This window comes from Plecotus auritus, assembly GCF_963455305.1.
Source record: "Plecotus auritus genome assembly, chromosome: 1".
In the NCBI taxonomy this organism is placed as follows: Eukaryota; Metazoa; Chordata; class Mammalia; order Chiroptera; family Vespertilionidae; genus Plecotus; species Plecotus auritus.
The window spans coordinates 177,892,443-177,920,235 of record NC_137770.1 but is presented as its reverse complement, the minus strand read 5'-3'; the positions used below and the strand labels follow the sequence as shown (position 1 = coordinate 177,920,235).

Genomic DNA, 27,793 nt, shown 5'->3' with positions numbered 1-27,793 from the left:
TCAACTCAGCAACATATGGAGCGGTGGAGAGGGTTCATGCTTTCAATCAGTTTTCAAAATATGCAAGCTGTCTAATGAAGCGTATCCATCATATAATACATTTAAAGTGAAATCGTTAGGATGGGTAGAAATGCATTCCATCACTAACAAATCCCTGTTTTTTTCTCTTTAAGCGTTAGGCTGAAATGCAAACATCAGTTTCAAAATAGTTTATTATAACAGTTTTATTTCTTAAAATTCCAGAAGGGCTCTCTTTCCAATTTTGGGTTCTATATATTGCAATGGAGCCATCAAGGTGGTGAAAAAGGAAGCCAATAGCATTGCTGAGGATGTTCATGCTCCATTTTATCATCTGGGAATCTCAAAACAAGAGGACACAGCGGATACTGAAACACAAAAATTCAAACATTGAAATGACTGATTTGCCTGCATAAATGTAGGCAGCATGAAGTAATTGTAGCATGAGCATTTTAAGAGACATTTGTTATCTCTATATTAATCTCCCCTGAAGGCACCAGAGTGTTTCTGAATCAAATTTAGTGTGTAGTCAGTAGACATGGCATTTGATTTTTAGTAATAAGAGGCAAAGATGGTAAGGCAAGAGAGAATTATGCTCCCCTGAGAAGTCATCTCAGGAGAATCCACAGTTACAGGGTGCATTTCATTCCGTGGCTTTTAATCACCCTTCAGCTGGCCATGAGCTTGTCTGGTGGGGACAGAAGAATTACCATAGCCCCCTCTCCCTACTTTTCAGTTGTGAATGGCTACGTGACGACCATCACTTCAAACATTAGCTTCTTAGTTTTGTTCCTCATCTCCTATGGTGCTACACCCTCACTTTTAATAGCTGTGAAACAGTACTCTATCATGAAGAATAATGTACATTTACATTATATATTGGCAGGTATCCTAGATGCATGCAGTTCTAAATGCATTTGTGTTAGGGACCTTGACTCATTAATTCACTCATCTAAAAAATTTTTACTGAGCAACTCGCATATTTCAGGCATTGTACTAAATGCTGTGGTAATGATGATGAATGTGATAATAGAAAAATTAATAGTTTAATAGTACAAACAAATAATCAGACTATTACAATACAGTGTTCAACATGTCATTATGGGGGATGTAGAGGGTGCAATGGAAACAGAGAAAGTGTATGTAACCTGGATTTCTGAAAGTTTGGAGGCCTTGCTAAACTGTGATTTCAACAATGACTGGGAGCTAAGAACACAGCGTTTGGTGGGGTGGGGTTTGGCATGGATGGGTTCCAGAACAAGGAAGTGTGAAGGCTGAGAGACAAGAGGGGCAGGGACTGGGGGAAGATTGAAAGAAGCTCAGCGTGATTGAGGCATGGTGTGCAAGGGGTGAAATGACAGGATGTGAGAGTAACATGGAAGATTCATGGAGAGAATTCATGTAGATCCGTGGTAAGAATGCAGGAGAATTTGCTGAGCTGGTAGCTGGCTATGTGATCCTGGTAAGTCATTGTACTGTACTTCCCTGGGTCTTGATTTTCTTCCCCATAAAATGAAGGCGACAGCCAAGTGGCCCCAGGGGTTCCATGTGTTTATACCCTACAAAAGTTAAGTGCAATAAGGCCCCTTGCACAAAGCTTTCTACAACTGGCTTGTGTTAGTGTGGTTTGGGTGGCTAATAATATTTGAGGCTAAGAGTCTTTCTATAAAACCCGCAGGCTTGGTCTGCATTTGTATTCTTTCATGAAAGTTCATCTCAGGTTCTTTACACCCCACTTTGTTCTATTACCACATACACTGTTAATGTTACAAAGGGTAATGTTAATTTATTTTACCAGTAGTGTCAAAGTCTAATGTTTCTAAATAGTAAATAATTATCAAGCCAATTTCAATAAAGTAAATCTGAAAAGGGGTAACAGTTCCTGATAGTCCAATTCAGCAATGTAAATTGCTTGAGGACTTTGTGAATAAGTTGGTGAAAACTGTCTTCTTCTAGGATCAAGTTCTGAAATTAAGTTTCAAGGTAGAAAATATTACTATTTTACAGGGGAGGAGGAGCGGGCTGGGTGGTGGTGGGCAAAAAGAGGGAAAATGCGGGACAAATGTAATAGTGTTTAACAACAAAAAGAGATTATTATTTTAAATAAACAGTTGGGGCTTATTTGTAGTCACTACCCAAGTTATAGTTAATGTGAGGGGCAAAAATGGCAATGTTTCTGGTCTTTTTGTTTTTAAAATATGTATTTTTTTGACTTCAGAGAGGAAGGGTGAGGGAGAGAGAGATAGAAACATCAATGATGAGAGAGAATCATTGATTGGTTGCTTCCTGCACACCCCCCAATGGGGATGAAGCCTGCAACCCAGCATGTGACCTGACCAGGAATTGAATGGTGACCTCCTGGTTTATATGTTGACACTCAACCACTGAGACACGCCAGTTGGGAATTGTTTCTGGTCTTTTTATGTGCCTGTAAGTCAGGTGTCCTCAAACTACGGCCCGAAGGCCACATGCGGCCCGCCGAGGACATTTATCCGGCCCGCCGGGTGCCGCTGCCTGTCCTGCTTAGCAGCCGACTCGTCCCGTGCCTGCAGTGCTCATAGGAATTTGTTCATAGTTTTTTTTTTTTAAACTATAGTCCGGCCCTCCAATGGTCTGAGGGACAGTGACCTGGCCCCCCGTTTAAAAAGTTTGAGGACCCCTGCAGTGCTGCGATCATCCTATAAATAGCATCAATGTCCAGCTCAGCATCTCAGGAAATTCGATTCATATTTTGCATTTTTTTCCCTTCAATTTTGGTAACCTTGGTCTTTATATTTTTTTGAGAATAATAAATTAACAGTGTTTGAACATCTGTGTTATTGAACTTCCAGTTTATATTTTCTTGCATACAGCATTTATGAACAATTGTGTTAGCATCATGCTCTAAATAGAGGATCTCTCTTGATTTTGCTAAATTGTCACCATGTTTATGTTTTCCTATGAAGGAAAAGCATCTAGTCCACTGGCAGTAAAGTGTAAACTGTCTATTGTTTTTCTAGGACTAATGCTCTCTCACTATTGGCAACCGATGGGATATATTTATTTAAATACTGCATAGGTATAGGAGTGGAATATTTAACTAAAGATTTTAAAGGAGAGCTACGAAAGTGTCCATTTCAATGTCTGATAAATCTTTTTGGGTCACATTGTTTTAGAACCCATAACTCCAGTCTTATCAGCTCTGAACTCAATATGCATAGGAGCATCTCAGAGCTGAAAAGTGGTTTCAAGGCCAAACAATCCAAAACCTATATTTTTCAAGTGCTTTGGAACTTGACTGATTCCAGCCAATCTACTCATTGCACTTTAATAATTTCAACCAAACTATGTTGATTTATGTCAGTCACTATTAGATGGGATGTCAAAGCAATATCATATAGTCAGGCCCAGTGAAGGCAAGATAATACCCTAGGGCAGTGGTTCTTGATCCAGACCTGGCCCACCCTTGTCAAGCCCTGCTGGACAGGGGGCATAGCCTCAGGTACCCTGGCCCGGTGCCAGGACGGGGGGCATGGCCTGAGGTCTCCCACCCCAGACTGGGGTGGGGGGCATGCCTTGAAGTCCTCCATCAAGCCCTGCCAGGTGGGGAGGATGGCCTGAGGTCCCCCGTCAAGCCCCACCAGGTGGGAGGGCGCAGCCTCAGGTCCCCTGGCCCAGCACTGGGAAGGGGGGCACAGCCTCAGGTCCCCTGTTAAGCCCCACTGGGCAGGGGCATGGCCTGAGTTCCCCTGACTCAGCACTGGGGGTGCACCTTGAGGTCCCCTGTCAAGCCCCTCTGGGTGGGGAGCATGGCCTGAGGTCCCCTGTCAAGCCCAGCCAGGCAGGGGGGCGCAGCCTCAGGTCCCCTGGCCCAGCACCAGGATGGGAAGTGCACCTTGAGGTCCCCTGTCAAGCCCTGCCGGGTTCGGGGTGCAGCCTGAAGTCCCCTGTCAAGCCCCACCTAGTAGGGGGCACGGCCTGAGGTCCCCCAGCCTGGTGCTGGGGCAGGGGGAGCAGCCTGAGGTCCCCTAGCCCAGCACCAGGATGGGAAGCACACCTTGAGGTCCCCTGTCAAGCCCTGCCAGGTGGGGGACACAGCATTAGGTCCCCTGTCAAGCCCCATGGGGGTGGGGGAGGGTGTAGCCTCAGGTCCCTGCTGATTTCTTGTTAAGGCTCCTTATGGGACCTTGGCCTCAGCTGTGGGTGCAACCATCTTTGTGATGGAGTGATGGTCAATTAGCATATTCCCTCTTTATTAGATAGTACTAGAGGCCCGATGCACGATATTTGTGCAAGAGTAGGCCTTCCTTCCCCCAGCTGCCAGCACCAGCTTCCCTCTGGCACCCAGGACCCGTGCTTCCCTCGCAGCCCCAGCTTTGTCCAGGCTAATTAGCATATTACACTTTTATTATTATAGATTTGTTCTCTGAGAAGTTATTTTATTATGATTACATTCAAAATGCACTTGTTTTATTTTGCACAATCACACTGCATTTCCATCTCTGATGCCCCTTATTCCACTGCACTGGAACCATCAGGAAAGTGAAATAGGAAAAGAACGAAGTGTCCAATGATTATCTTGTACCTTTTATCATCTTGGATCTTAGAACAGCAGGATACAGCGGATGCTGAAAACATAAAAGTGCAATGTTAAAATGTTTGAATTGCTTGAGAAACAGTGATTTCAGCAAAGCAATTATGCACTATATCATGAGAGTCTGCATTGCCTAACCATGTCCAACCCCAACTCCATCTTCACCTTAGTTCACCTGTATGAAATATCACCACACCACCTGATTGGGATATCTTTCGTATCACCATCTGGACCAGCCATGAATGGAAGCCCCCAGCTTTCAGCACTGTTTCTTCTAGCTGCATGACCACAAAAACATTAAAACCCTCTGCTACAGCTTCTGATAAGCTTTGACTAGCCCTAGAATATAGTCCCATGTCTAGTTAGGGAAGAAAAAATGGGTTCCCTTGGTTCCTTTCCTTTGGCAGTATATTTACTGCTTGCTAACTCCCTTCCCTCCACTCTCCATAATTTGTTCCTATAATTTCATAAGAGATTTCTTGACTTTTCATTTCTGATTTAATGGCTGACATGCTCTGACAAGCTAGGTCAAAACCAACAAGGTATAGCAGTGTGAAATTTAAAAACATAGATTAAACTTATTTAAACATTGTTTAACAAGTAAAGAATATAGGTACAGTTGGAGAAGGAAGATGTGCTTGCAATCAGAATGAGGAAATCAAAACATTCATCACAGGAGTAATTCCCCATTTATTGCTTATTGCTTGTTTTCCACTGTATCTTTAGCACTTAGGACACTCGTGGCATAGAGGGTGCCATCACTACATATGTTTTGACTGAGTAAATGAATGTATGAACACAATGAGTGAAAAATCTATCCCTGAAGGTGTGCTAGCTAAAGCAGACTCACCATTTGTCAGAAATAATGCAGAAAGGATTTGAGTCCTGGGTGGAGTCTAAACTTTTGCCGCTAAGATTCCTTGTAAGACTCTAGTAAAGTCAGCTCATTTATTCTAGTTTATTTCTTTAACCAGAAAAATAACACATCATTGACTAATGTGGGTTAGAATGTTTCTTAGTGTTATACTAAATTCTTGAGCATTTCTTTGAAATAGGTTGATGTGGGTCTTTCCCAAAGAAGGGCCTGAAGATAAAACTGTTTCTTATCCTAGTAGGAAATAGGGTGGAGCATATAAAAAATATTGAAGGTCCAAGTAGCCAATTCTTTCTAACAAAACCTCTTAGAAATGCTTGAAGAATGATTTTCTCTGAATGTAGTTCAGAATATGGAAGATTATAGAATAAAACACTCACACTTTTCCAGCATGGTACAACTCGAAAGCTTTGTGGATTTGATCAAAAGGAAGCTGATGGGTTGCTAATAAATCTATATTAATTTTATTTTGCAGGTAACAAGTCACTAGTTGGGGAATACAGTCTCTGGTTTTATAATCTGCAAAACAAAAAAGCTATTGTAATAAGATCTGAGAAATACCAAACCAACAAAAAGGAAAAAAAATCAAATAAATCATGGAGATGGGTAAAGTGTTCCTCTGAAAATTTACCATTGAACATAAAAAATAATTGATTTGTACATCAGAAGCCATCGACTTCTGCTGCTAAATGTGGCTTCCATAAATAGTTCTGTTATCTAGAACTCTTTTGAAGAAAATGTGGGTTAATCTTTACATGCTACTGAGTGGAAAATGATCCTTTTCACCTACCAGTCTTCGACCCACCTCCTGGGTTTACTATTGCACAACCATTTTCTCCTCTCTTTATTTACACATATGGTGATGGCTTGGGAACTTACCATCAGAAGATGGGAATGTTAATTTATTAAAGCTGTTGCCCAGTGTTGCTCAGAAATCAGGGCTCCTCTGGGAAGGCAATAATCAGTGCCAAAACACCAGGTTGGTGGATATAATTATCCAAAAGGCATTGCTGTTAAAATAGCACAACAAACTGGAGCCACCAATGTAGAACTAAAGTTGGCTGAATTATTTCAAATATTGAAAAAATGCCAAAGCTATTTTGCATGAAATAATATTTTATTTAAATTTTAAAAAGTTGATTATTTAAATAAACTAAAATTGATTTGCAAAATACACAAACTCATTGGAGGAGAAGTCTTTGGAGACTTCTACCATTATAGCTGCATTTCTTCAAGGAGAGGAATTTTGAATTCCATGTTTCTACAAAGTTAAAAATGATTTCATGAGATCAACAAACTGGTTCCATCTATTCATCCACCTACCTCCTAAACATACACCCTTCATTGTCCGTCCAGTGATAATCGTTTCTGCTTCAAGACAAAGCTTTGTGTTTGATGGAGCCACCCCAACAATCAGACAGACACCATAGCTCAGGTTGCAGGAATCCCAAGCAGCAAGCTGACAATGATAATCATCAATATAAGTACATTTCCTTTTATAAACAGCAATTACCACCAGTGGTGGGAGGAATTGTGAAGTTCCTAGATTTCTAACCTCTTCCTGGGCAGATGTTACTTCAACTTCAACTTCAACACTGCCAATGATGGGATCTCATTAGAGAACCAATAGAGTTTAGTGGTAAAAGCACAGACTCGGCTATTTGTGTGACCTTTAGGTAGGTTACTTAACCTTCAAATGCCTCAACTTCTTTATTTGTAAAAAAAATAATACTGTCTACTTCATAGGGTTATGAGAATTAAGTGATTCGTCATTCTTAAAACATTTAGAACACTGTCTGGCAAATAGTAAGCACCATGTGTTTATTAAATAAAATACCCACTGCCTCAAAGACCATACACTATATTCTTTGTCTAACCTTCTTACTTGCCATGACTTTCTGTCCAATTCATTTCTATTACAACAACAAAAAATAAACAAACAAACAAACAAACAAATATGTACATATTTGTGTGTGAAGGTTCATTTTTTTAAATCTAAAAAGTCAATTTTCTAAAGATGTACAGTGTATTTCTTCATATCTATCTGTTTTTACTTCCTTTCTGGTTCTTAGCTCTGCTGTCTTCCCCCTTTTCCTCCATTTTGACTTATTTGTCTCTTTCCTATTGCCTATATTACTACTTCTACTTCATTATTTGGCTAAGTACATTAGCTACATACTGAAATGTATTGAATGTCTATATTCCCTCTTCTAAACTGTAAGATCCAAGAGCGTGGTGCCTATTTTATTCACCCTTGTATCCCTAGAATGTAACACAGGTGCATAAAAGCTCAATTTTTCAAATGAATGGATGATTCTGATATAGGACACACATAAATATCAGATGTGAATTAAATAATGTATATAATGAAATATAAATACATATATGAAGAAAGAGCTAGGAATAAAGAAAACGGAATATTGGTATTATGGGCCTTAGCATGTTTAAACTTTGTATACTATAATGACATATCTTTAAGTATATATTTCTTTTATTTTCAAAATGAATTTATTGGGGTTACATTGGTTAACAAAATTATATAGGTTTTGAGTGTACAATTCTATAATACATCACCTGCATATTGTATTATGTGCTCACCATCCTAAGTCTAGTCTCCTGTCAGCATTTATTCCCCTTTAGCCTCTTCTATCTGCCAACCCCTTTCCCTCTGATAATCACCATACTTTTGTTTGTGTTTATGAGTATTTTGTTGCTGTTGTTAATCCCTTCACCTATTTTACCCAACCCCCTTGCTCCACTCCTCTCTGAAGTCTGTCAGTTTGTCCTCTATCAATGAGTCTGTTTCTATTTTGTTTGTTTATAAAATGAATGCTTTAGAGTAAATTTATGTTCTATTTTTTTGATTTGGAGTTCATAGTTCCAAAACATATGTTCAGGAGATTTTTACTTATCTGCACGAGGATATTTAAGGTGTGTTCATTGGTTAAACATCTACTCATTGTGCCCCAAGCCTACGTACCATGGTATCAGTGAGTCCAATGGCCTCAAAGGCAAAGTCAGCACCAACGACTGTCATTTCCTTGATCACCTGCTGGACTGGCTTCTTGAGGTTCCGAGGGTTCAGACAATCAGTGACCCCTAAAGCTCTTGCCCGGGGAAATTTTTCCTCATTGATATCAACTCCGATGATTCTAGAAGCACCAGAGGCTTTGCAGCCCATGACAATGGCTGAGCCTATTCCTCCAAGTCCAAAGACCACACAGATAGAACCAGGGGTGACCTACAAATTCACAAGACATGTTTGTATTGGGAATCAAACCTGGACATGTGTAATTAAGAAACCAACCAACCAAACAAACAAACCAACAAATAAAAACAACCATTGAGACTTTCGGAACACCAGTTGAAACATTGGTCTAGTTTTAATGTTTTCTAGGCAAATCACCATGACACATACTATTACACAGGGGTCTTCCTCACCTTGGCTGAGTGAACAGCAGCCCAATAGCCTGTAGGTACCTCACAGCTTATGAGACAAATTTTATCCATAGGAGCAGCATCATCAATTTTTGCCACTGCAAACTCAGGCAGAACAGTGTATTCAGTGAAGGTGCTTGTGCGGAAAGCGTGATAAATCTTTTTTCCTTTGCAGGTAAATCTGCTCGTCCCATCCATCATTAATCCAGAACAAGGTAGAGTACTAATCCACAGTGACACAGGCACAGGCACAGGTACCGGCACAGACATGGAGTTTAAAGAGAAAAGTGAGCAACTTTAGCTACAGGCCAATGCTTGCACAATATAAATTATTTAGTAAAAGAGTGAGGGGTTAATCTACTAACTCGTGTTTCTCACAGAAGTTTCCCTTGAGGTGCAAGCAGGAATTGCATTCTCTACACTGTGGAATAATGAGTGTGAGGACTTTATCTCCTATATATAGGAAAAAAAAAGTGATCATTAGTTAAAATTATTATTGGAGCAGAAATACAATAATATGTTTATAAAGATTTCATTGGATGACTTGAAAACTTGGTGTGGACAGATTACAGCAGCCAGTATAACATTTCCCATGGTTGTTTTGCAGAAGAAACCATATAACCTGGTTTGAGAAATGCCATTATTCTTTTGGGAAAATAATGGAAATTTGGAGATATTCCCTGTTTGATAGAGAGTTGTAAGTTGGCTTGCCTCTTTTCTGGCAATAGAATAATGAAATCAGGAATGAACCTTAGAGATGTCATCTAGTTTAATCCTTTTGAAAGATTTAAGTTCCACAGTAGTTGTCACCTGCCTAAAGTGGCCTGGCTAGATAACAGCAGAACTCTCTTTACTGAGTTCCACTGCCCCATATTCATGCTATTCATGTATAGTTCATCAACTATAATGCTATTGCTATCACATATATGAAATAAAATGCCCCTGATTATTATATCCACTCTCACTATTATATTGTTATTAGGAGGCCTCCTCATAGTCTCCCCACACTGACCCATAGCAGACAGACCTCTGACATGTTTTCTTTAGTGAGGCTAAGTTCCAAGACATGGTAACTTCAGAGAATAAAAGTAATCCCTCTTCCTGCTTCTGGAGCACTTCCTATGGAGGGTGGCTTTTAAGTTGCAGAGTTGTGGGAAGAATATTGATTACAGTTGGATCCAGTCACTAGCTAGACTTCCTGGACCCTAGGGTGACAGACTAAGTAGGGTCAGGGAAGAAAATTAACATGATCATCACAACTCTACCATATTGTTCCTATACTGGTCCTTACAAACTTTTATAGTGCAGAAACTACTCCCCTTTGGCCTCTTGCAGAGCTTAGTTGGCATTAAAAAAATCGCTTGTAGGTTTTACCTTCTTACCATCTTACTTTCACTGACCAAAGGTACTGGACCTCATATTTGGAAGTTCTGCTCTCATCCTTTCTCTTCAAGTGCTCATCATTTTCAATAAAACTTGCACTGAAATTTTTCTAGCTGAAGAAGAGTTACAGTATATATCCATCCTATTTGCATTATGTTTTTGGAGATGCAAAGGCCATGACTTTCTACTTTTGTCCCTCCTACTATAACTAGTGTCATATGTAGAGCAGACAGCCATACTTGCTTGACAAATGAATACCTTGATGGCAGGTTGTGAATGTTCTGACCATGCACTTTCCTAACTCTTTGTGTGCATGGCTACTGGCTGTGAGTGTTTCTAGTATCTTAATCTGTGTGACTGCTTTTATTCACTCTGATCATTTCAGACATGCTCAGAATAGGTATGCCAAGGTCCCTTTTGATTAGTCTGGGAAAGAGCGTATACTTGCTTTCTTTGATTCTTTGAAATATCATTATCATGCTATTAATGAAAATTCAAGTTCTATGTTCTAGTTGTTTAGAACATTTATTCATTTGTCACACGCATTCAATGTATTTTACCCCTGGGACAGGCCCTGTACTAAGCATTTGGGAAATATATATATATATATATATATATATATATATATATATATATATATATAAAATCTGTCCCTGACCCTAAGAGCCTTTCAATCTATTTAGAAGTCCACTGGTCCTCTCTCAATTTTCATTTGGCTATGTATTGCTGGTGGTCTTGATCCAGCATCTAGAAGGGTTCAGCAATCTGGAGAAGGGCTGTGTGTAAATTAAATAAGAGTCCAAAAATGAAACATAATTTTGAAAGGCATTTGGGGGTGGGGGTGGGCAGAGGAGCCTGGCTAAAAAAAACAAGTTCTCCTCGTCTCAGGACCCCTTGCTTTTTATTAACACAAATTGTCCTAAGGTGAGGTAGATATACACATCAAAGGGTAGGGTTTCTTATACACAGTCCATTGTCAGAATGGGAAATTACCTCCGGCTGTTCAGGTGTTTGGCCAGTAGGAGGCAATAACTTGTAGATTAAGAGGTCCTGAGCTGTCTGGCAGCAAGCAATGATTTTATGCATCCTTTTCAGGTTTGGGGAAATGCCTTTAGCCATTCCCCACAGGCGATAACATATGTGACTCAGCCCTTGTTGAGTCCCCACGTTCCATCAACCTTTCGATGAAACTCTTGCAATTATGACTTGCTGGAATTGGCTTCCAGCAGCTATGAATATATACTTGGCCCAGCCACTGCCCCTGGATTGCTAGAGATGACAGCAGGGAAACTGTGTGACTCTTGGAATGACTAGATACATTTAAGATCATGATATATGATTAGTTAGAAGAATCTAGAGGTAAACCAAGTTATTTCTTCTATAAATATGTTAATGCATTGTAAGTTTCTTCACTGTGGAAGGATAGCTCTTTGGCAGGTTGTTCATAGAAAGGCTTTTATGGCCCATTACCCACCTGGTTTCACTGAGCTCACTCCTGTGCCAATACTCTCCACAATACCAGCTCCTTCATGGCCTGGGATGAAAGGAAAATGCATGGGGAATAATCCTTTCAGTGCATGATCATCAGAACCACAGATCCCTGTAGATTTTAGCTGCATAGGAATTAAGTGACAAAAGATCAATTGGTTTGGATTTTTTTCTCTTTCTTTTATCTGAGGCTGACTATTAAAATTTTTACATGAATTATCTCTTTGATATTTATAACAGCTCTCAGAGGAACACAGGGCAGGCCTTATTACTCCAAACCTAGAGGTGAGGAAAGGGGGATTCAAAGATTTGGAATGACTTGCCCAAAGTTACATGGTGCATGTTTCAGACCTGGAAATAAACTGAGGTTTTTTTGAAAACTACTTGGTACAGCTCATGTCATAAAACAGTTTTGAAATATGAGGGGCAATTACAACAAAGGACTTTTTGACCACGTATCAATAACACCATCTTTGAGGTGAAAAACTGAAAGCTTTTCCTTTAAGATCAGAAACAAGACAAGGATGCCCACTCTTGTCACTATCATTCAAAATAGTAGTAGAAGTCCTAGCCTGAGTAATCAGGCAAGAGAAAGAAATAAAAGGTACCCAAATTTGAAAAAAAAATTAAAACTGTCACTATTTGCAGATGACATGATTATATATATAGAAAACCCTAAAGATTACACCAAAAGACTATTAGAAACAATACACAAATACAATAATGTTGCAGGATACAAAATCAAGGTATAAAAATCCATTGCATTTCTATATACTACTAATAAAAAATCAGTAAAAGAAATGAAGAAAACAATCCATTTATTATTGAAGCCAAAAAGATAAAATGCCTAGGAATAAAGTTAACAAAAGAAGTGAAGGTTCTATACATTGAAAACTATAAGACATTGTTGAAAGAAATTGAAGAAGACACACAAAAAAAGAAAGATATTGTGTTTGTGGACTGCAAGAATTAACATAGTTAAAATGATCATATTACCTAAAGCAATATACAGACTTAATGCAATCCTCATCAAAGTCTCAATGGAATTTTTCAAATAAATAGAACAAAAAATCTTTGAATCTGTATGGAATCACAAAAGATCCTGAATAGCCAAAATAATCCTGAGAAATAGAGAGCAAAGTCAGAGTTATCATACTCCCTGACTTCAGATTATACTACAAAGCTACAACAATAAAAAAAAGTATGGCATTGGAAAAAACAACAGACCAATGGAACAGAATTAAGAGCCCAGAAATAAACCAACACATACATAGATAACTATTTTTTGACAAAGGAGCTGAAAAAATATAATGGAGAAAGGAATGCCTCTTCAATAAATGATGTTAGGAAAACTGGAAAGTCACATGTAAAATAATGAAACTAGATTGCTATCTGATACCATACACAAAAAATAATTTGAAGACTTGAATATAAGACGTGAAACAATAAAATACATAGAAGAAAACATGGGTGCTAAACTTATGGACCTTGGTCTCAGAGAGTCTTTTATGAACTTGACCAAAGAGGTAAGGGAAGTGGCACCAAAAATTAATGAAAGAGACTACATCAAACTTAAAAGCTTTTGCACAGCTAAAGAAACAATCAACAAAGCAAAAAAGCAACCAACCAAATGGGGGAAGATAATTTCAAACAATAACTCTGATAATAATATCCAAACTGGCTACTATATGACCCCAGTAATCCCTTTTCTGGATATCTACCTGAAAAATCTGGAAACCTTATTTGTAATTACATATGTTCCCCTATGTTCACTGAAGCATTATTCACAATAGTCAAGACATGAAGCAACCTAAGTGTCCCTTGATGGATGACTGGATAAAGAAGATGTGGTACATATATTCAATGAAATAGTACTCAGCCATAAAAAAGATGAAATATTGCCATTTGGAACAACATGAATGGATCTTGAGAGTATCATGCTAAGTAAAATTAGTCAGATGGAAAAGGACAAGAACCACATGATTTAACTCATATGTAGGCTACAGAACAGAGAGCAACACATGAACAAGCAAAACAAACAAACAAACTCATAGACACAAACACAGTATTGTAGTTACCAGAGAGGAAGGTAGGTGGCAGGAGAATAAAGAAGGTAAATCAAATATATGGTGATGGAAGGAGATCTGACTTTGGGTGGTGAACAAACAATGCAATGTACAGATAATGTATTATAGAATTGTACAACTGGAGCACATATAATGTTATTAACTAATGTTACCCCAGTAAACTTAACTTAAAAATAGTACCACTATTGGAAAACAAAGAATTTTAAGCCTAATATTGGGGAATATTTTTCCAATACTTTGGGAAAATAGATTTAAAAAAATTTTAAGTTTTACATTCAAAAATATTCTTTACACTAATAGTGTAAAATGGGTTTAAGTTAAAGTAATTGTTGCAAAATTTAACTAACATAGCTTCTATGTCTTCTTGTCTGTGAATAGGTTCAACCCAATTTTATGAAATGATCATAAAAATGAGACATTTCATGTACCACAGCTTCTATATTATTGCTTTGCCTAGAGGATGGCCAGAAAAGCATATGCCCAGGCATACTGACTAGCTTTCCAGTACCTGTAGTGGGAAACACAGCATTTCTGGCTGAGACACTGAGAACAACTCTGGTATATGATTTCAGTAAATGAGTGAGGAGATATGCTCACAAGAAATATGCTGTGGTTTTGGTTCTCACAGTGCTAAAATAGCTTTAAGATTCAAGGCTAAAAGTATTATATTAGGTATGCAGCAGACTAGAATATCCTTATTAATTTTATTCTACACATAAAATAAAAATATGCAATTATTTGTCGGAAGCTGTCCTTAGTATAAACTGGAGGTAGGATGGCCTGTTTCTTGAGCAAATCCAGTCCTTAACCTTGAATATATATATATATATATATATATATATATATATATATATATATATATTAATTATTTTTTTAAAATCCTCACCCAAGGACATGTTTAGAGAGAGGAAAGGGAGAAAGAGAGAAACATCAATGTGAGAGAAACATATATATACTAGAGGCCGATGCACGAAGATTCATGCAAGAATGGGCCTTCCTTCCGCTAGCTGCCGGCACTGCCTTTGCTCCAGCTGGAGCCACCTTTCTGCTTTCACATGCTGCCCAGAGGCCCAGAGTGGCTGGGGTGGTGCGGCACGCCTGCGTTGTCACCATGGTGATGACACAAGCGTCCCACCTCCTGCCGCTAGGAGACTTTGTATGCAAATTTACCCACCACCTTTGTTGGATTAATTTGCATACTCATTCCTGATTGGCTGGTGGGTGTCATGAAGGTACGGTCAATTTACATCTTTCTCTTTTATTAGTGTAAATGGGTTAGCTTCTGTATGTGGCCTGATCGGGGGTCAAACCCACAAACTTTTATTTTTTAAATATTTTTATTAAGGTATTATATGTGTACATATCTTACCATTGCCCCCACACCCTACCCCACTCCCAAACATGCCCTCACCCCCCATGTTTTGCATCGGTTGGTTACTCTTATATGCATGCATATAAGTCCTTCAGTTGATCTCTTATTTCCCCCACCTCTCCCTAAACTTCCCGCTGTAATTTGGCAGTCCGTTTGATGCTTTACTGCCTCTGTATCTATCTTTTTGTTCATCAGTTTATAATGTTTTTTATTATCCACAAATGAGTGAGATCATGTGGTATTTTTCTTTCATTGACTGGCTTATTTCACTTAGCATAATGTTCTCTAATTCCATCCAGGTGCCTACAAATGGTAATAATTCCTTCTTTTTTATGGCAGCATAGTATTCCATTGTGTAGATGTACCATAGTTTTCTGATCCAGTCATCTGCTGACAGGCATCTAGGCTGTTTCCAAATCTTAGCTATTGTAAATTGTGCTGCTATGAACATAGGGTTTGCATATATCCTTTCTGATTGGTGTTTCTGGTTTCTTAGGATATATTCCTAGGAGTGGGATTACTGGGTCAAATGGCAGTTCCATTTTCAGTTTTTTGAGGAAACTACATACTGTTCTCCACAGTGGCTGCACCAGTATACATTCCCACCAGCAGTGCACGAGGGTTCCTTTTTCTCCGCATCCTCACCAACATTTGTCGTTTATTGATTTGTTGATGATAGCCATTCTGACAGGTGTGAGATGGTATTGCATTGTGGTTTGATTTGCATCTCTCGAATAATTAGTGACTTTGAGCATGTTTTCATGTGTCTCTTGGCCTTCCATCTGTCTTCTTTCGAAAAGATTCTATTTAGGTCTGTTGCCCATTTTTTTATTGGATCATTTATCTTCCTTTTATTAAGTTGTATATGCTGCCTGTAGATGTTGGAGATTAAACCTTTATCAGTGATAACATTTGCAAATATGTTCTCCCATACAGTGGGGTTTCTTGTTGTTTTGTTGATGGTTTCTTTTGTTGTGCAAAAGCTTTTTATTTTGATGTAGTCCCATTTGTTTATTTTCTCTTTGGCTTCCATTGCCCTAGGGGCAGTATCAGTGAAGAAGTTCTTTTGGCATATGTCTGAGATTTTGCTGCCTGTGTATTCCTTTAGTATTTTTATGGTTTCCCGTCTTATGTTTAAGTCCTATATCCATTTTGAGTTTATTTTTGTGTATGGTGTAAGTTGGTGATCTAGTTTCATTTTTTTGCATGTATCTGTCCAATTTTCCCAACACCATTTATTGAAGAGACTGTCTTGACTCCATTGTATGTTCATGCCTCCTTTGTCAAATATTAATTGCATATAGTGGTTTGGGTTGATATCTGGATTCTCTATTCTATTCCATTGGTCTATATGTCTGTTCTTGTGCCAGTACCAGGCTGTTTTGAGAACAGTGGCTTTGTAGTACACCTTGAAATCTGGTATTGAGATCCCTCCTACTTTATTCTTCTTTCTCAGGATTGCTGTGGCTATTCGGGGTCTTTTTTAATTCCAGATGAATTTTTGGAGAGTTCTTTCTAGGTCTGTGAAATATGCTGTTGGTATTTTAATGGGGAGTGCATTGAATCTATAGATTGCTTTGGGTAGTATGGATATTTTAAAGATGTTGATTCTACCAATCCATGAACATGGTATGTTCTTCCATCTGTTTATGTATTCCTCTATCTCTTTTTTCAGTGTCCTGTAGTTTTCCGCGTATAGGTCTTTTACCTCCTTGGTTAAGTTTATTCCTAGGTATCTTAATTTTTTTGGTGCGATGGTAAATGGGATTGCTTTTTTAATCTCTCTTTCTGTAAGTTCACTATTGGTGTATAGAAATGCCATAGATTTCTTGGCATTAATTTTTTATCCTGCTACATTGCCGAATTCATTTATTAAGTCTGTTAGTTTTTTGATGGAGTCTTTCGGGTTTTTTATGTACAATATCATGTCATCTGCAAATAAGGACAGCTTTACTTCTTCTTTTCCAATTTGGATGCCTTTTATTTCTTCTTGTCTAATTGCAATGGCTAATACTTCCAGTACTATGTCAACAGGAGTGGTGAGAGTGGGCATCCCTGTCTTGTTCCTGTTCTTAGGGGAAATGGTTTTAGTTTTTGCCCATTGAGTATGATGTTAGCTGTGGGTTTATCATATATAGCTTTTATTATGTTGAGGTATGATCCTTCTATTTCCACCTTGTTGAGAGTTTTTATCAAGAAAGGGTATTGGATTTTGTCAAATGCTTTTTCTGCATCAATTAATATGACTATGTGATTTTTATATCTCAATTTGTTTATGTGATGTATCACGTTAATTGATTTGCGGATATTGTACCATCCTTGCATTCCTGGGATAAATCCTACTTGGTCATGGTGTATGATCTTTCTGATGTAGTGCTGGATCCGATTTGCTAGAATTTTGTTGAGGATTTTGGCACCTACGTTCATGAGGGATATTGGCCTGTAATTCTCTTTCACTGTGTTGTCTTTATCTGGTTTTGGTATTAGGGTGATGCTAGCTTCATAGAAGGAGCTTGGAAGTGTTCCTTTCTCTTGAATTTTTTGGAATAGTCTGAGGAGGATAGGTTTTAGTTCTTCCTTGAATGTTTGGTAAAACTCCCCTGTGAAGCCGTCTGGCCCAGGGCTTTTGTTTGCCGGAAGCTTTTTGATGACTGCTTCAACTACTTCCATAGTTACTGGCATCTTGAGCTGTTTAGATTCTTCCTGATTGAGTTTTGGAAGGTTATATTTTTCTAGGAATATGTCCATTTCCTCCAGGTTGTCCAGGTGGTTGGAATAGAGTTGTTCGTAGTATTTTTTTAACAATCCTTTGTATTTTGGTGGGATCTGTTGTTATTTCACCTCTTTCATTTCTGAATTTGTTTATTTGGGTCCTCTCTCTTTGCTTCTTGGTGAGCCTGGCTAGAGGTTCATCAATCTTGTTTATCCTTTCAAAGAACCAGCTCTTGGTTTTGTTGAGCTTTTGTATTGTTTTTTTTGGTCTCTATGTTGTTTATCTCCACTCTGATCTTTATTATTTCCTTCCTTCTGCTTACACTGGGCTTTTCTTGTTGCTCTTTTTCTAACTCATTGAGTTGTAGGGTTAGGTAATTTATTGCCATTGTTTCTTGTTTTTTGCAGTATGCTTGTAGAGCTATGAACTTCCCTCTCAAGACTGCTTTCACTGTGTCCCATAGATTTTGGATTGTTGTGTTTTCATTGTCATTTGTTGCCATGATGTTTTTTTATTTCTTCCTTGATCTCTCTAGTAACCCAGTTATTGTTTAATAGCATGCTGTTTAGTCCCCATGTGTTTGATTTTTTGGATTGTTTTTATTGTAGTTGATTTCCAGTTTTATGCCACTGTGGTCTGAGAAGATGCTTGATATGATTTCTATCTTCTTGAATTTGAAGAGACTTTGCCTATGTCCCAACATATGGTCTGTCTTTGAAAATGACCCATGTGCACTTGAGAAGAATGTATATTTTGTGGCTTTGGGGTAAAATGTTCTGAAGATGTCAATTAATTCCATCTGGTCTAGTGAGTTATTTAGGATTGATGTTTCTTTGCTGATTTTTTGTTTAGAGGATTTGTCCAATGGTGATAGTGGGGTATTAAAGTCTTCTACTATGATTGTATTGCTGTCAATCTCTCCCTTGATATCCTCAAGGAGTTTTTTTTATGTATTTGGGTGCTCCTGTATTGGGTGCGTATATGTTTACCAGAGTTATTTCTTCTTATTGGATTGCTCCCTTTAGTATTATGAAGTGGCCTTTTTTATCTCTTTTTATGTCCTTCACTTTGTGATCTAATTTGTCAGATATAAGTATTGCTACCCCAGCTTTTTTTTTCATTTCCATTCGCCTGGAAGAACTTTTTCCATCCCTTCACCCTCAGTCTGTGTTCGTCTTTTTTTCTGAGGTGGGTTTCTTGTAGACAGCAGATATATGGGTCATGTTTTTTTATCCAATCCGTTGCCCTATGTCTTTTGATTGGGGCATTTAATCCGTTTACATTTAAAGTTATTATTGATAGGTACTTATTTGTCACCATTTTTATTCTTTACCCCTGTGTTCCTTCTTCGCTTCCTATTTTTTTTTTTTTTTACAGCTGACCCTTTAGCATTTCTTGCATTGCTGGTTTGGTGGTAATAAATTCCCTTAGTCCTTTTTTGTCTGTGAAGCTCCTGATTTCACCTTCAATTTTGATTGATAGCCTTGCTGGGTACAGTATTCTTGGATTCAGACCCTTCCTTTGCATCACTTTGTATATTTCATTCCAGTCCCTTCTGGCCTGATGAGTTTCTGTTGAGAAATCAGTTGCTAGTCTGATGGGGGTTCCTTTGTATGTAACTTTCTGTCTCTCTCTTGCTGCTTTTAAGATTCTTATTTTGTCATTGGTGTTTGCCAATTTAATTATAATATGCCTTGGCGTCGGTCTTTTGGGGTTCATTTTGCTTGGGACTCTGTGAGCTTCTTGGATTTGTGTGGGTTTTTTCTTCCCTATATCAGGGAAGTTTTCTGTCATTATTTCTTCAGTTTTTCTATTTTTTGCTCAGTTTCCTCTCCTTCTGGAACCCTTATTATGCGGATGTTATTTTGTTTCATGTTGTCCCAAAGTTCCCTTAGGCTCTCCTCCTGCTTTTTAATTTTTTTTTTCCAGAAGCTGCTCTACTTGGGTATTTTTTCCCATCTTGTCTTCTAGCTCACTGATGCAGTCCTCTGCTTCTTCTAGTCTACTCTTGATGCTTTCTATTGAGTTCTTTACAGCAGCAATGTCATTTTTCATTTCTTCTTGGTTCTTCTTCATTTCCTCTTGGTTCTTACTCATATTGTCGAATTTGTCTTCCATTCTTTTCAGCCACCTTATGACCATTTCTCTGAATTCTTTCTCTGGAAGGTTGCTTGCCTCCATTTCATTTACTTCCTTTTCTGGTGATGCCTGCTTTTCTTTCATATGCGGGCTGTGTCTTTGTCTCCCCATGTTCTCTCTTCTCCAGATGTCTGGTTATGTAGTTCTCTCTCTCCTTTCCGTGGTGGAGTGTAGAACTCCTCTGAATCCGCGTGTTTGCGCCAATTGGGGACCGGTGTTCTGGGGCTCGCAGCTGTTCCATGGGTGCCGCAGTTGTGGGTTTTCAGGCTTCCGATAAGCTCCACTTTCCCTTTCAAGATGGCACAGTCTCCGCGTCCGAGCCAGTAGCTCCGGGAGGGGACCCAGCTGCAGTGGGGGCTGCCTGATCAGGGGAACCCCATCTAGCAGTCCCCCACCTTCTCCTGGAGTTTAGCTGTCCCTTAACTTGCCAACAAACACTCCTTGTGCGACCCTCAGCTGTTCTTTCTTTATGCTCCGGGACAAGGCTCGGAATATGTCTGTCTATTCCGCCACCATTTTTTCCCCTCCCCCACAAACTTTTGGTACAAAGAATGACACTCAACCAACTGAGCCTCTCTGGCCAGGCCTCAACCTTGATTTTATTCAGGATTCAAAGTGATATTGTTCAAGTCCTTTCTGTGTAACTTTCACCATGTTAAGCTATTCTGGATTTATTATTTAAGGTGCAGCCTCTGTAGTTAAGGAGCATATCAATGTAAGAACAGAAAACATTGGCTAATTACTAAATATTTCAATGATGATGATCTAGTACACAATAATTAAGGCTTAATTAAATGCCCTTTGTATGAATGAAATAGATGATGTAACTTATCAATAATGGTCAGTTACCAAACACCTTCCTTTGTGTACATTATTATCACCTTTCATTTTTCTTTTGAACCTCTCTCATTGGTGAAAGAAAGTCTTTACCATAACAACAGACAGTTGATAATTTATTTAGTGTTAGTTCTCATATTTTCCTGTTTTTTGTTTCATTGCCCAACTATCTTTTTCTACTTTCCTCCTTCCCTCCATCTCTCTTTCCTCTGGCATCCTTCTAATTCCCTTCCTTCCTTTTCTCTGTTACTCTTTGAACCATCCTTCTATACCTTCTACTTTGATTCATTATGGACTAGAAGCACATAGCTTTAAGTGTTTGTTGCATTCATTGAATCAAGTGTTGAATTTCCTGGTCTTAAATTAGAAGATAGGTGATTTTAATGTTTAATAAGACTTTAAGCAAAAGTACTCTTAATCTTGAGTATTTAATGATTTCATAAAATTTGAGATATACTGATTGAGAGGTTGATTTGAGAGGGGTGAGGGGCATTTGACAGATCAATGTTTTCCAGTCACTGGTCTAAGCTCTGTTCAATAATTTTTAATGCTTTCAAATCACTTTGAATACCATCACGGAGTCCAGCTGCTCGTTCTTAGAAATTGAAATTTACACATGTTGCACTTTTTCAGAGATATTCTGACATTTGTTTTTAACGTCTGAGTACAACATAATTGAGATATAAAATAAGTCTGTTAGTCACTAAATACTCATTTGTATCATAGAAATATGGGGAAATTCATTCTTTGTCCTTTTCCCCAAAATGAAAAGTACGTAACACTTAAAAAACATTCTAGATCACATTGTCAAGTATATTGGCCTATGATATTATATAATTTAAGTAAAAAATTTAATAATAAGTAATACTATAATAAAAGTAATTATATTGGTGAGTGAACTGCCAATATTTTACTATTATTAAGAATATCTCAAACATTCATTGACTGCATTCATTTATCTTAATTTTTAAATCTTCTTTTACTAAGTGAACAGACTAAAACTACAAATTATATAGTTAAATACTAAGACAGGGTTTCGTGCATTTATCTTCAAAGGTAAAGATTAAAAGTCTTAGATTTACCTTAATACGAACTTCCCCAGCCTTTGGAGGCTCCACCTGAACTTCCTCAATTGTAAGAGGAGAATTTGTTTTCCAGGCAATGGCTGCCCGGCACGTAATTGTCTGTTGACAGGACAATAAAACAATAAAACGACATCATTAGCAATAACATTTAACTTTTATTCTGATCACACAAATGACACTAATGTGTTAAAATTTGTAAAAATGTAAAAATAATAAAGACACAGGAAAAAGATCATTGCAATTTCAGGATCAAGCTGTTAAAATTTTAGCATATATCCTTCTAGTCTCTTACAGTATTTTTATGTAGTTGAGATCATGTCACATAAGCATTTTTTATTCTTCTTTTTTTGCTAATAACAGCCATCATGTATTGAACATTTACCCTTTACTTGTTCATAAGCATTTTCTCATGACTTTAAAATGCTTTGAAATCATAATTTTAAGTGGCTACTTTTATTTCATCATTTGAATGTGTCCTAATTAATTAATCAGTAATTACCAAGACAGGTAGTTATTTACATTGTTTTGAGTATCATAAAGAATATTGTGAACAACTTTGTTTATAATTTTGACTTGCCTGACTTTCTTAAGTAAGAATTACTTTGGAAAGGATAGAGAAATTGTTAGGACTAAACTGATTTCCAAATCTCTTTACAGGAAGGTTGAGATATATGGCACCATTCATAGAAATAGAAAAGAATATCTATATCATCATTGATTTCACTCTCCTTAGCATTGATTATAAGTCATTAAAAATATAATATCAGATAGGCAAAAAAAGCTAGTTATTTCATTTAATTAGTGTATTTTGAATGTTAATGATGTTCACTGTTTTTTATGTTTATATTAATTGCACATATTATTCTATATTGTGGAGTGTTTAGTCATATAATTTATGTAAGAATCTACTGACATCTTGCTGTGTTTTCTTTTAATCATTTGACCTCATGAAAGCAGTCACCTGTTGTCTGTCAACTTGTCACATTATTTTCCCCTGCTGATTTCTGACCTGTAATTTTTATGAAGGTATATGCATGCACACACATAAACACACATTTTTAAATTTTGGTTTATGAAAGTATCTTTCTCTTTTTTTTTATTCCATCTCTATATTTTGAATATAAATATTTCTTATCCTCTTTCTAGATTTTTATAGTTTGATTTTAAAATATTTCTTTTGAATTCAACTGAAAATTATTTTGTTGTGTGAAGTTATGGAACCTAAATGAATCATCCCAGGATGAACCCTTATTTCTTCTGTTTCTGCTTAAATTAGGGGGAAAGAGGAAGGACATCTGTAATACTTTCAACAATATAAATAAATTAAAAATAAAAGAACTCAGATGATTCTAAACCAAAGATATCTCAACAACAATAAAAGAAACATGAAACTACACCATTTTTAACATTGCTAAGTTAACTACATCCCTCCCATGGTGGAGACCAAAGAGAAATAATAATGTGTATCAGTAGATATTACAGTTACAAATACAAGATATAAAAAATTAACAACTTTACTATATGTGTTTACATTTACAAGTTTCTTTTTGGAAACTGCTGCTATTCTGCTTATCTTTCTCTCTATTCTTACACCAGCACCTCAATGCTTCAAATACTTAAACTTTTTGATGCATCTTAATACCAGACACTAGTAGCCTTCATAATTTTATGTACACTCTATTTGCAAGTTTACTACCCTACTAATTGTAACATATACTGAACTGGATAAATCTGGTATGTCTTTAGGAATTTAGATATTAAAGAAGAGATAATAAATGCCTTAAAATACAGAGAAAAGGGCAAATGCCACAAAAAATTTTAAAGAAAATATTACTTTTTCCCTGGGGATAGAATTATTCTGCTTTCACTTATCAAATTCAAGTGAGAATATATATTTTATGAAAAAACTTTCCTAATTTCAAAAAGGATACACACTCAAGGAAAAACAACTAGAAAACTCTTCCAGTCAAGGTAGCAGAGTAGGTAAATGCTGTGCTCACCTCCTCCCAAGATCACATCAAAACTACAACTGAATTATAGTACAACCACTCTTGAGAACCACTACATTAGTTGAACTGAACGCCTATAACTAAGGCTATAAAGACGAAGCCATGTTGAGACTGGCTGGAAGGGCAGGGATGTGAAATGGTGCTGCTCCCAACCACGGTTAAGAATAAGGAAGATATCTTGACTGCAGAGGACCCCTCATGCAAACTGCACTTCAGAAAGAAGCTTGCATTGAACTACCTGCCTCTGTACTGAACTGCCTGCCTATGTGTTTCAGCCATCTGAACCAGTCCTTATAAAAGAACTAGAGGCCCGTTGCACAATATTCATGCAAGAATAGGCCTTCCTTCCCCTGGCTTCACTCCCAGCCACCTGGGAGCCAGCACATCTCCGCTCCTGGCCTGCCTGGGAGCCAGCAAGTCCTTACTTCTGTCCAGAGCACTGCTCCTGTAGCTCCCTCCGCTGCCCACCTCCCCCTCATAGCAGGCATCCTGCCCCTTCTGGCAGCTCCGTGCCTGCATATGCAAATTAACCCACCATATTTGTTGGGTTAATTTGCATACTCACTCTGATTGGCTGTGGGCGAAGTGGAGGTATGGTCAATTTACATATTTGTCTATTATTAGGTAAGATTCCTGGAATCCTATCTCAACCAATAGAACTGAAGCTTCCTCCATCCAATCAGAGCGGCTCCATTTTGACCAATCACGACAGTGTGTTTTGAACCAATCAAACTTCGAGGAATGGGAGTCCTCATTTGCATTAGGACAAACCTATCAGGAACCAGGGGTGGGAACTTCTGTCTATATAAGTCAGTTCCCCTGTAGCTGGGGGAGAGCACTTTCCCTTTCCACGGAAGGCTGAAGAATGTGTATCCACTGGAGCAGACCAGCACAAGGCAGACTGGTGCAGAGCAGAGAAGAACTTTTTAGCCAAAGAGGGGTTTGGCCCCAGGACAACCTCTCCCAGGCCCTCCTAACAGCCATGTTATTTTCACAGCTGTGCTGTGTCACAATTGAGATGTTTGGATTGCATAAAGTTTTCTTCTTCACTGCACCCCAAACTGGGAGTCCTGTTGGTTTTGAATTGATTCCATAACCATCGGTTGACAGAAGCAAGAGGTCCCAGCTCCACCCCAGGCTCCTCAGCTCAGCACCAGTGACAGGAAGAGGAATCCCCACCATGTCTGGTTGTGAAAGTCAGTGGGGATCCTATCCGGGTGCGAAAGAGGGCTGCTGTACACCCACAGGGCTCGAGAATAGATTCACAAAGAGTTGCCCTAAGCTCCAGAAACAGAAGCTTAGAAAGAACCAGGGACATATGAAGGAAGAGGAACTGTCTGGCTTACGGGTGAGAACTGGAGGGGCAGCCCTCTCTGGAAGGAAGAGCTGGCAGGCACTATCGTTTGTTTGTTGAAGTCTCCTCACACAGCCATAGGCACTGAATCTGAGTAGTCATTAACCTGGCTGACACTGCTTTGGCCCCATCCTGCTGATTCCCTGAGACCCTGCCCCACCCAACTTGTGCAACTTGTATAGAACAGTCACTTTTTCTGTGACCGTTCTGCACAAGCAGCCAATTGGCCAGTGCTGCGGACTTTTCTAAGATGTCTCAGAGATCCACAGCCCCAAACAAGCAGCAGCTGGCCTTGGCGTGCCCTGTGCTTCTTGCTAAATGGCTCCAAGCCTGGCACTACTGGCAGCCAACCTCAGTTCACAGCATAACCACTCCCAGGTGCTTCCAAGTCCAGGAAAGGCAATGATCAACTGAAGATCACTTTGTAGCTCCAGACACAGGTAGCAGCTAATTGTGGCCTTTACTGGAGCCCCTCCCAAGAGGCTCCAGAACCAACACGCCTTGTAGCTGGCTTCAGACCACACCAGAGTACCACCCAACTAGCACCACAAATGACACACCCAAAGGGTAGACTTGGCAGGCAGAGTCACACTAAAATAAGTTCTGCTTCAGGGAGTCAGCCCCCTACCAAAAGCTCATGTGCTGTAGCCAGTCCTCACAGCCAGCCAGCTGGAGGGCCAGTCCCCACCCACCGATGTGCCAACAGCAATCTAGTCTCAACTACAATAGGAGAGCACACACTACTCACACAAGGGCCACCACTGGAGTACCCACAAGATATCTACCACATAAGATCACTTTACAAAGACTGGGGACACATAGAAGATCTACCTAATACATAGAAACAAACACAGGGATACAGCTGAAATGAGGACATAGAGAAGCATGTCCTGAATAAAGAACAGTGCAAAACCCCAGGAAAAGAACTAAATAAAATGGAGACAAACAATCAACCAGATACAGAGTTCAAAGTATTAGTTATTCTGGGAAAGGAAATAAACATAGAATTCCAGGAAGCACAGAGAGTCCCAAACAAGATGAACCCAAGACACATCATAACTAAAATGCCAAAGTAAAGACAAAGAGAGTTATTTCGTGCAAATGGAAACAAAATAAAAAGGTAGTGATACTTACATCAGACAAAATATTATACAAAATAGACTTTAAAACAAAGGCTATAACAAGAGACAAAAAGGGCATTTCATAATGAAAAAGGGATCAATCCAAGAACAGGATGTAACTCTTGTAAACATTTATGCACCCAATGTAGGAGAACTTAAATGTCTAAAGCAAGTATTGGAACTGATATAATATTGAATGTTAACTATAATTGAAAAATTAAATTTAAAAAAAATTGGAAAACTCAGACAAGGGTAAAGAGGGAAAAACTGCAAGTTTGATAGCAGCTATTACCGTTTTTAACATTTTAGGGTAAGTCTTTTCAATTAACATTCTATGTATGTGTCTGTTTGTATAATCGTACTGAGAATGCTATTCTATAGTCTTCTCTCAGTTAACATTATGAATACTTTTCAGGTAATTTAAAATAACCACTTTGGACTTTATTGACTAATATATCATAATTTACTTAGTTTCCTGGTATTTGACCTATGTTGCTTCCAGTATTATATTCTTAAAAAAAATTAAGAAGCAGTTAACCTGTTTATAAAAACTACATAATTATTTCTGTGGAATAAAATTCTGAATCAAATGATAATTACATTTTCATGGTATTTGATACAATATTGTCAAACTATCACCCAAGAATTTTCTAGCAATTTATTTTCCCAGCAGTCGCGCATGAGTTTCAATAACATTGGTTATTGTCATTAAATTCTGATTGGAGAAAGTGATGTTTTAACTTTGTTTCAATATGCAGTTTTGGGATAAGTAATCAAGATGATATAGATCTATTTTAAAGGTAGCACTTACTTTGCCCAAGGTGTCCATGATGAATTTTCTGGTTTTCTTGGTGTCTTCCAGGTATACCAGAGAGAACTTCACTTGTGGACTCTGCTCCTGTGCAAACAGGGTCAAGTGCTCATGGTTTTTATACACTGAAACTCGTTAAAAATCATTACACAATATGCGGAAACCAGAGAGGTGAAGTGACTGGCAAACGTGTGAAAGTGAAGGACACAAAGAAATGTAAAGGAATCATTATGGAGGGGTTTGAGAGCAAGGATGCTGAATGAGGAGAGAAGCAGTTTGAACAATGGTGACTTAAAAGAAAGCATGACAGATATGAACAACCAAATAAGGTCAAGGGCAGAAATGCAACTGGGAGCATAAACTCAAATCAATTAAACTTCAATAGGATTTTGCCTCTCTTTCATGTGAGTCAGTACAGCATAGTGGTTAAAAGCATGGACACTAGCACTAACAGACCTGCATTCAAGTCTTTGTTTTGTCTTTTACCTGCT

General features: G+C 38.3%; 1 protein-coding gene across 2 annotated transcripts; it reads right to left on the bottom strand.

Moving 5' to 3' along the window:
• Positions 1-197: 197 nt before the first annotated feature.
• On the bottom strand, positions 198-27,389 carry LOC308236919 (alcohol dehydrogenase 1-like). Of its 2 annotated transcripts, XM_080647090.1 has the most exons (10): positions 27,303-27,389; positions 22,005-22,106; positions 11,761-11,899; positions 9,269-9,356; positions 8,907-9,126; positions 8,446-8,706; positions 6,789-6,924; positions 5,846-5,984; positions 4,583-4,625; positions 198-386 (listed from the first exon to the last, which is right to left on the bottom strand). In XM_080647090.1, exons 1-9 carry the CDS (start codon positions 27,318-27,320, stop codon positions 4,601-4,603), a joined length of 1,128 nt encoding a protein of 375 aa, XP_080503216.1. In that variant the 5' UTR covers positions 27,321-27,389; the 3' UTR covers positions 198-386; positions 4,583-4,600. The 2 variants fall into 2 exon arrangements, with proteins under 2 accessions (XP_080503216.1, XP_080503215.1); XM_080647089.1 differs by lacking the exon at positions 198-386 and having other exon boundaries at positions 4,411-4,625.
• Positions 27,390-27,793: the final 404 nt, after the last annotated feature.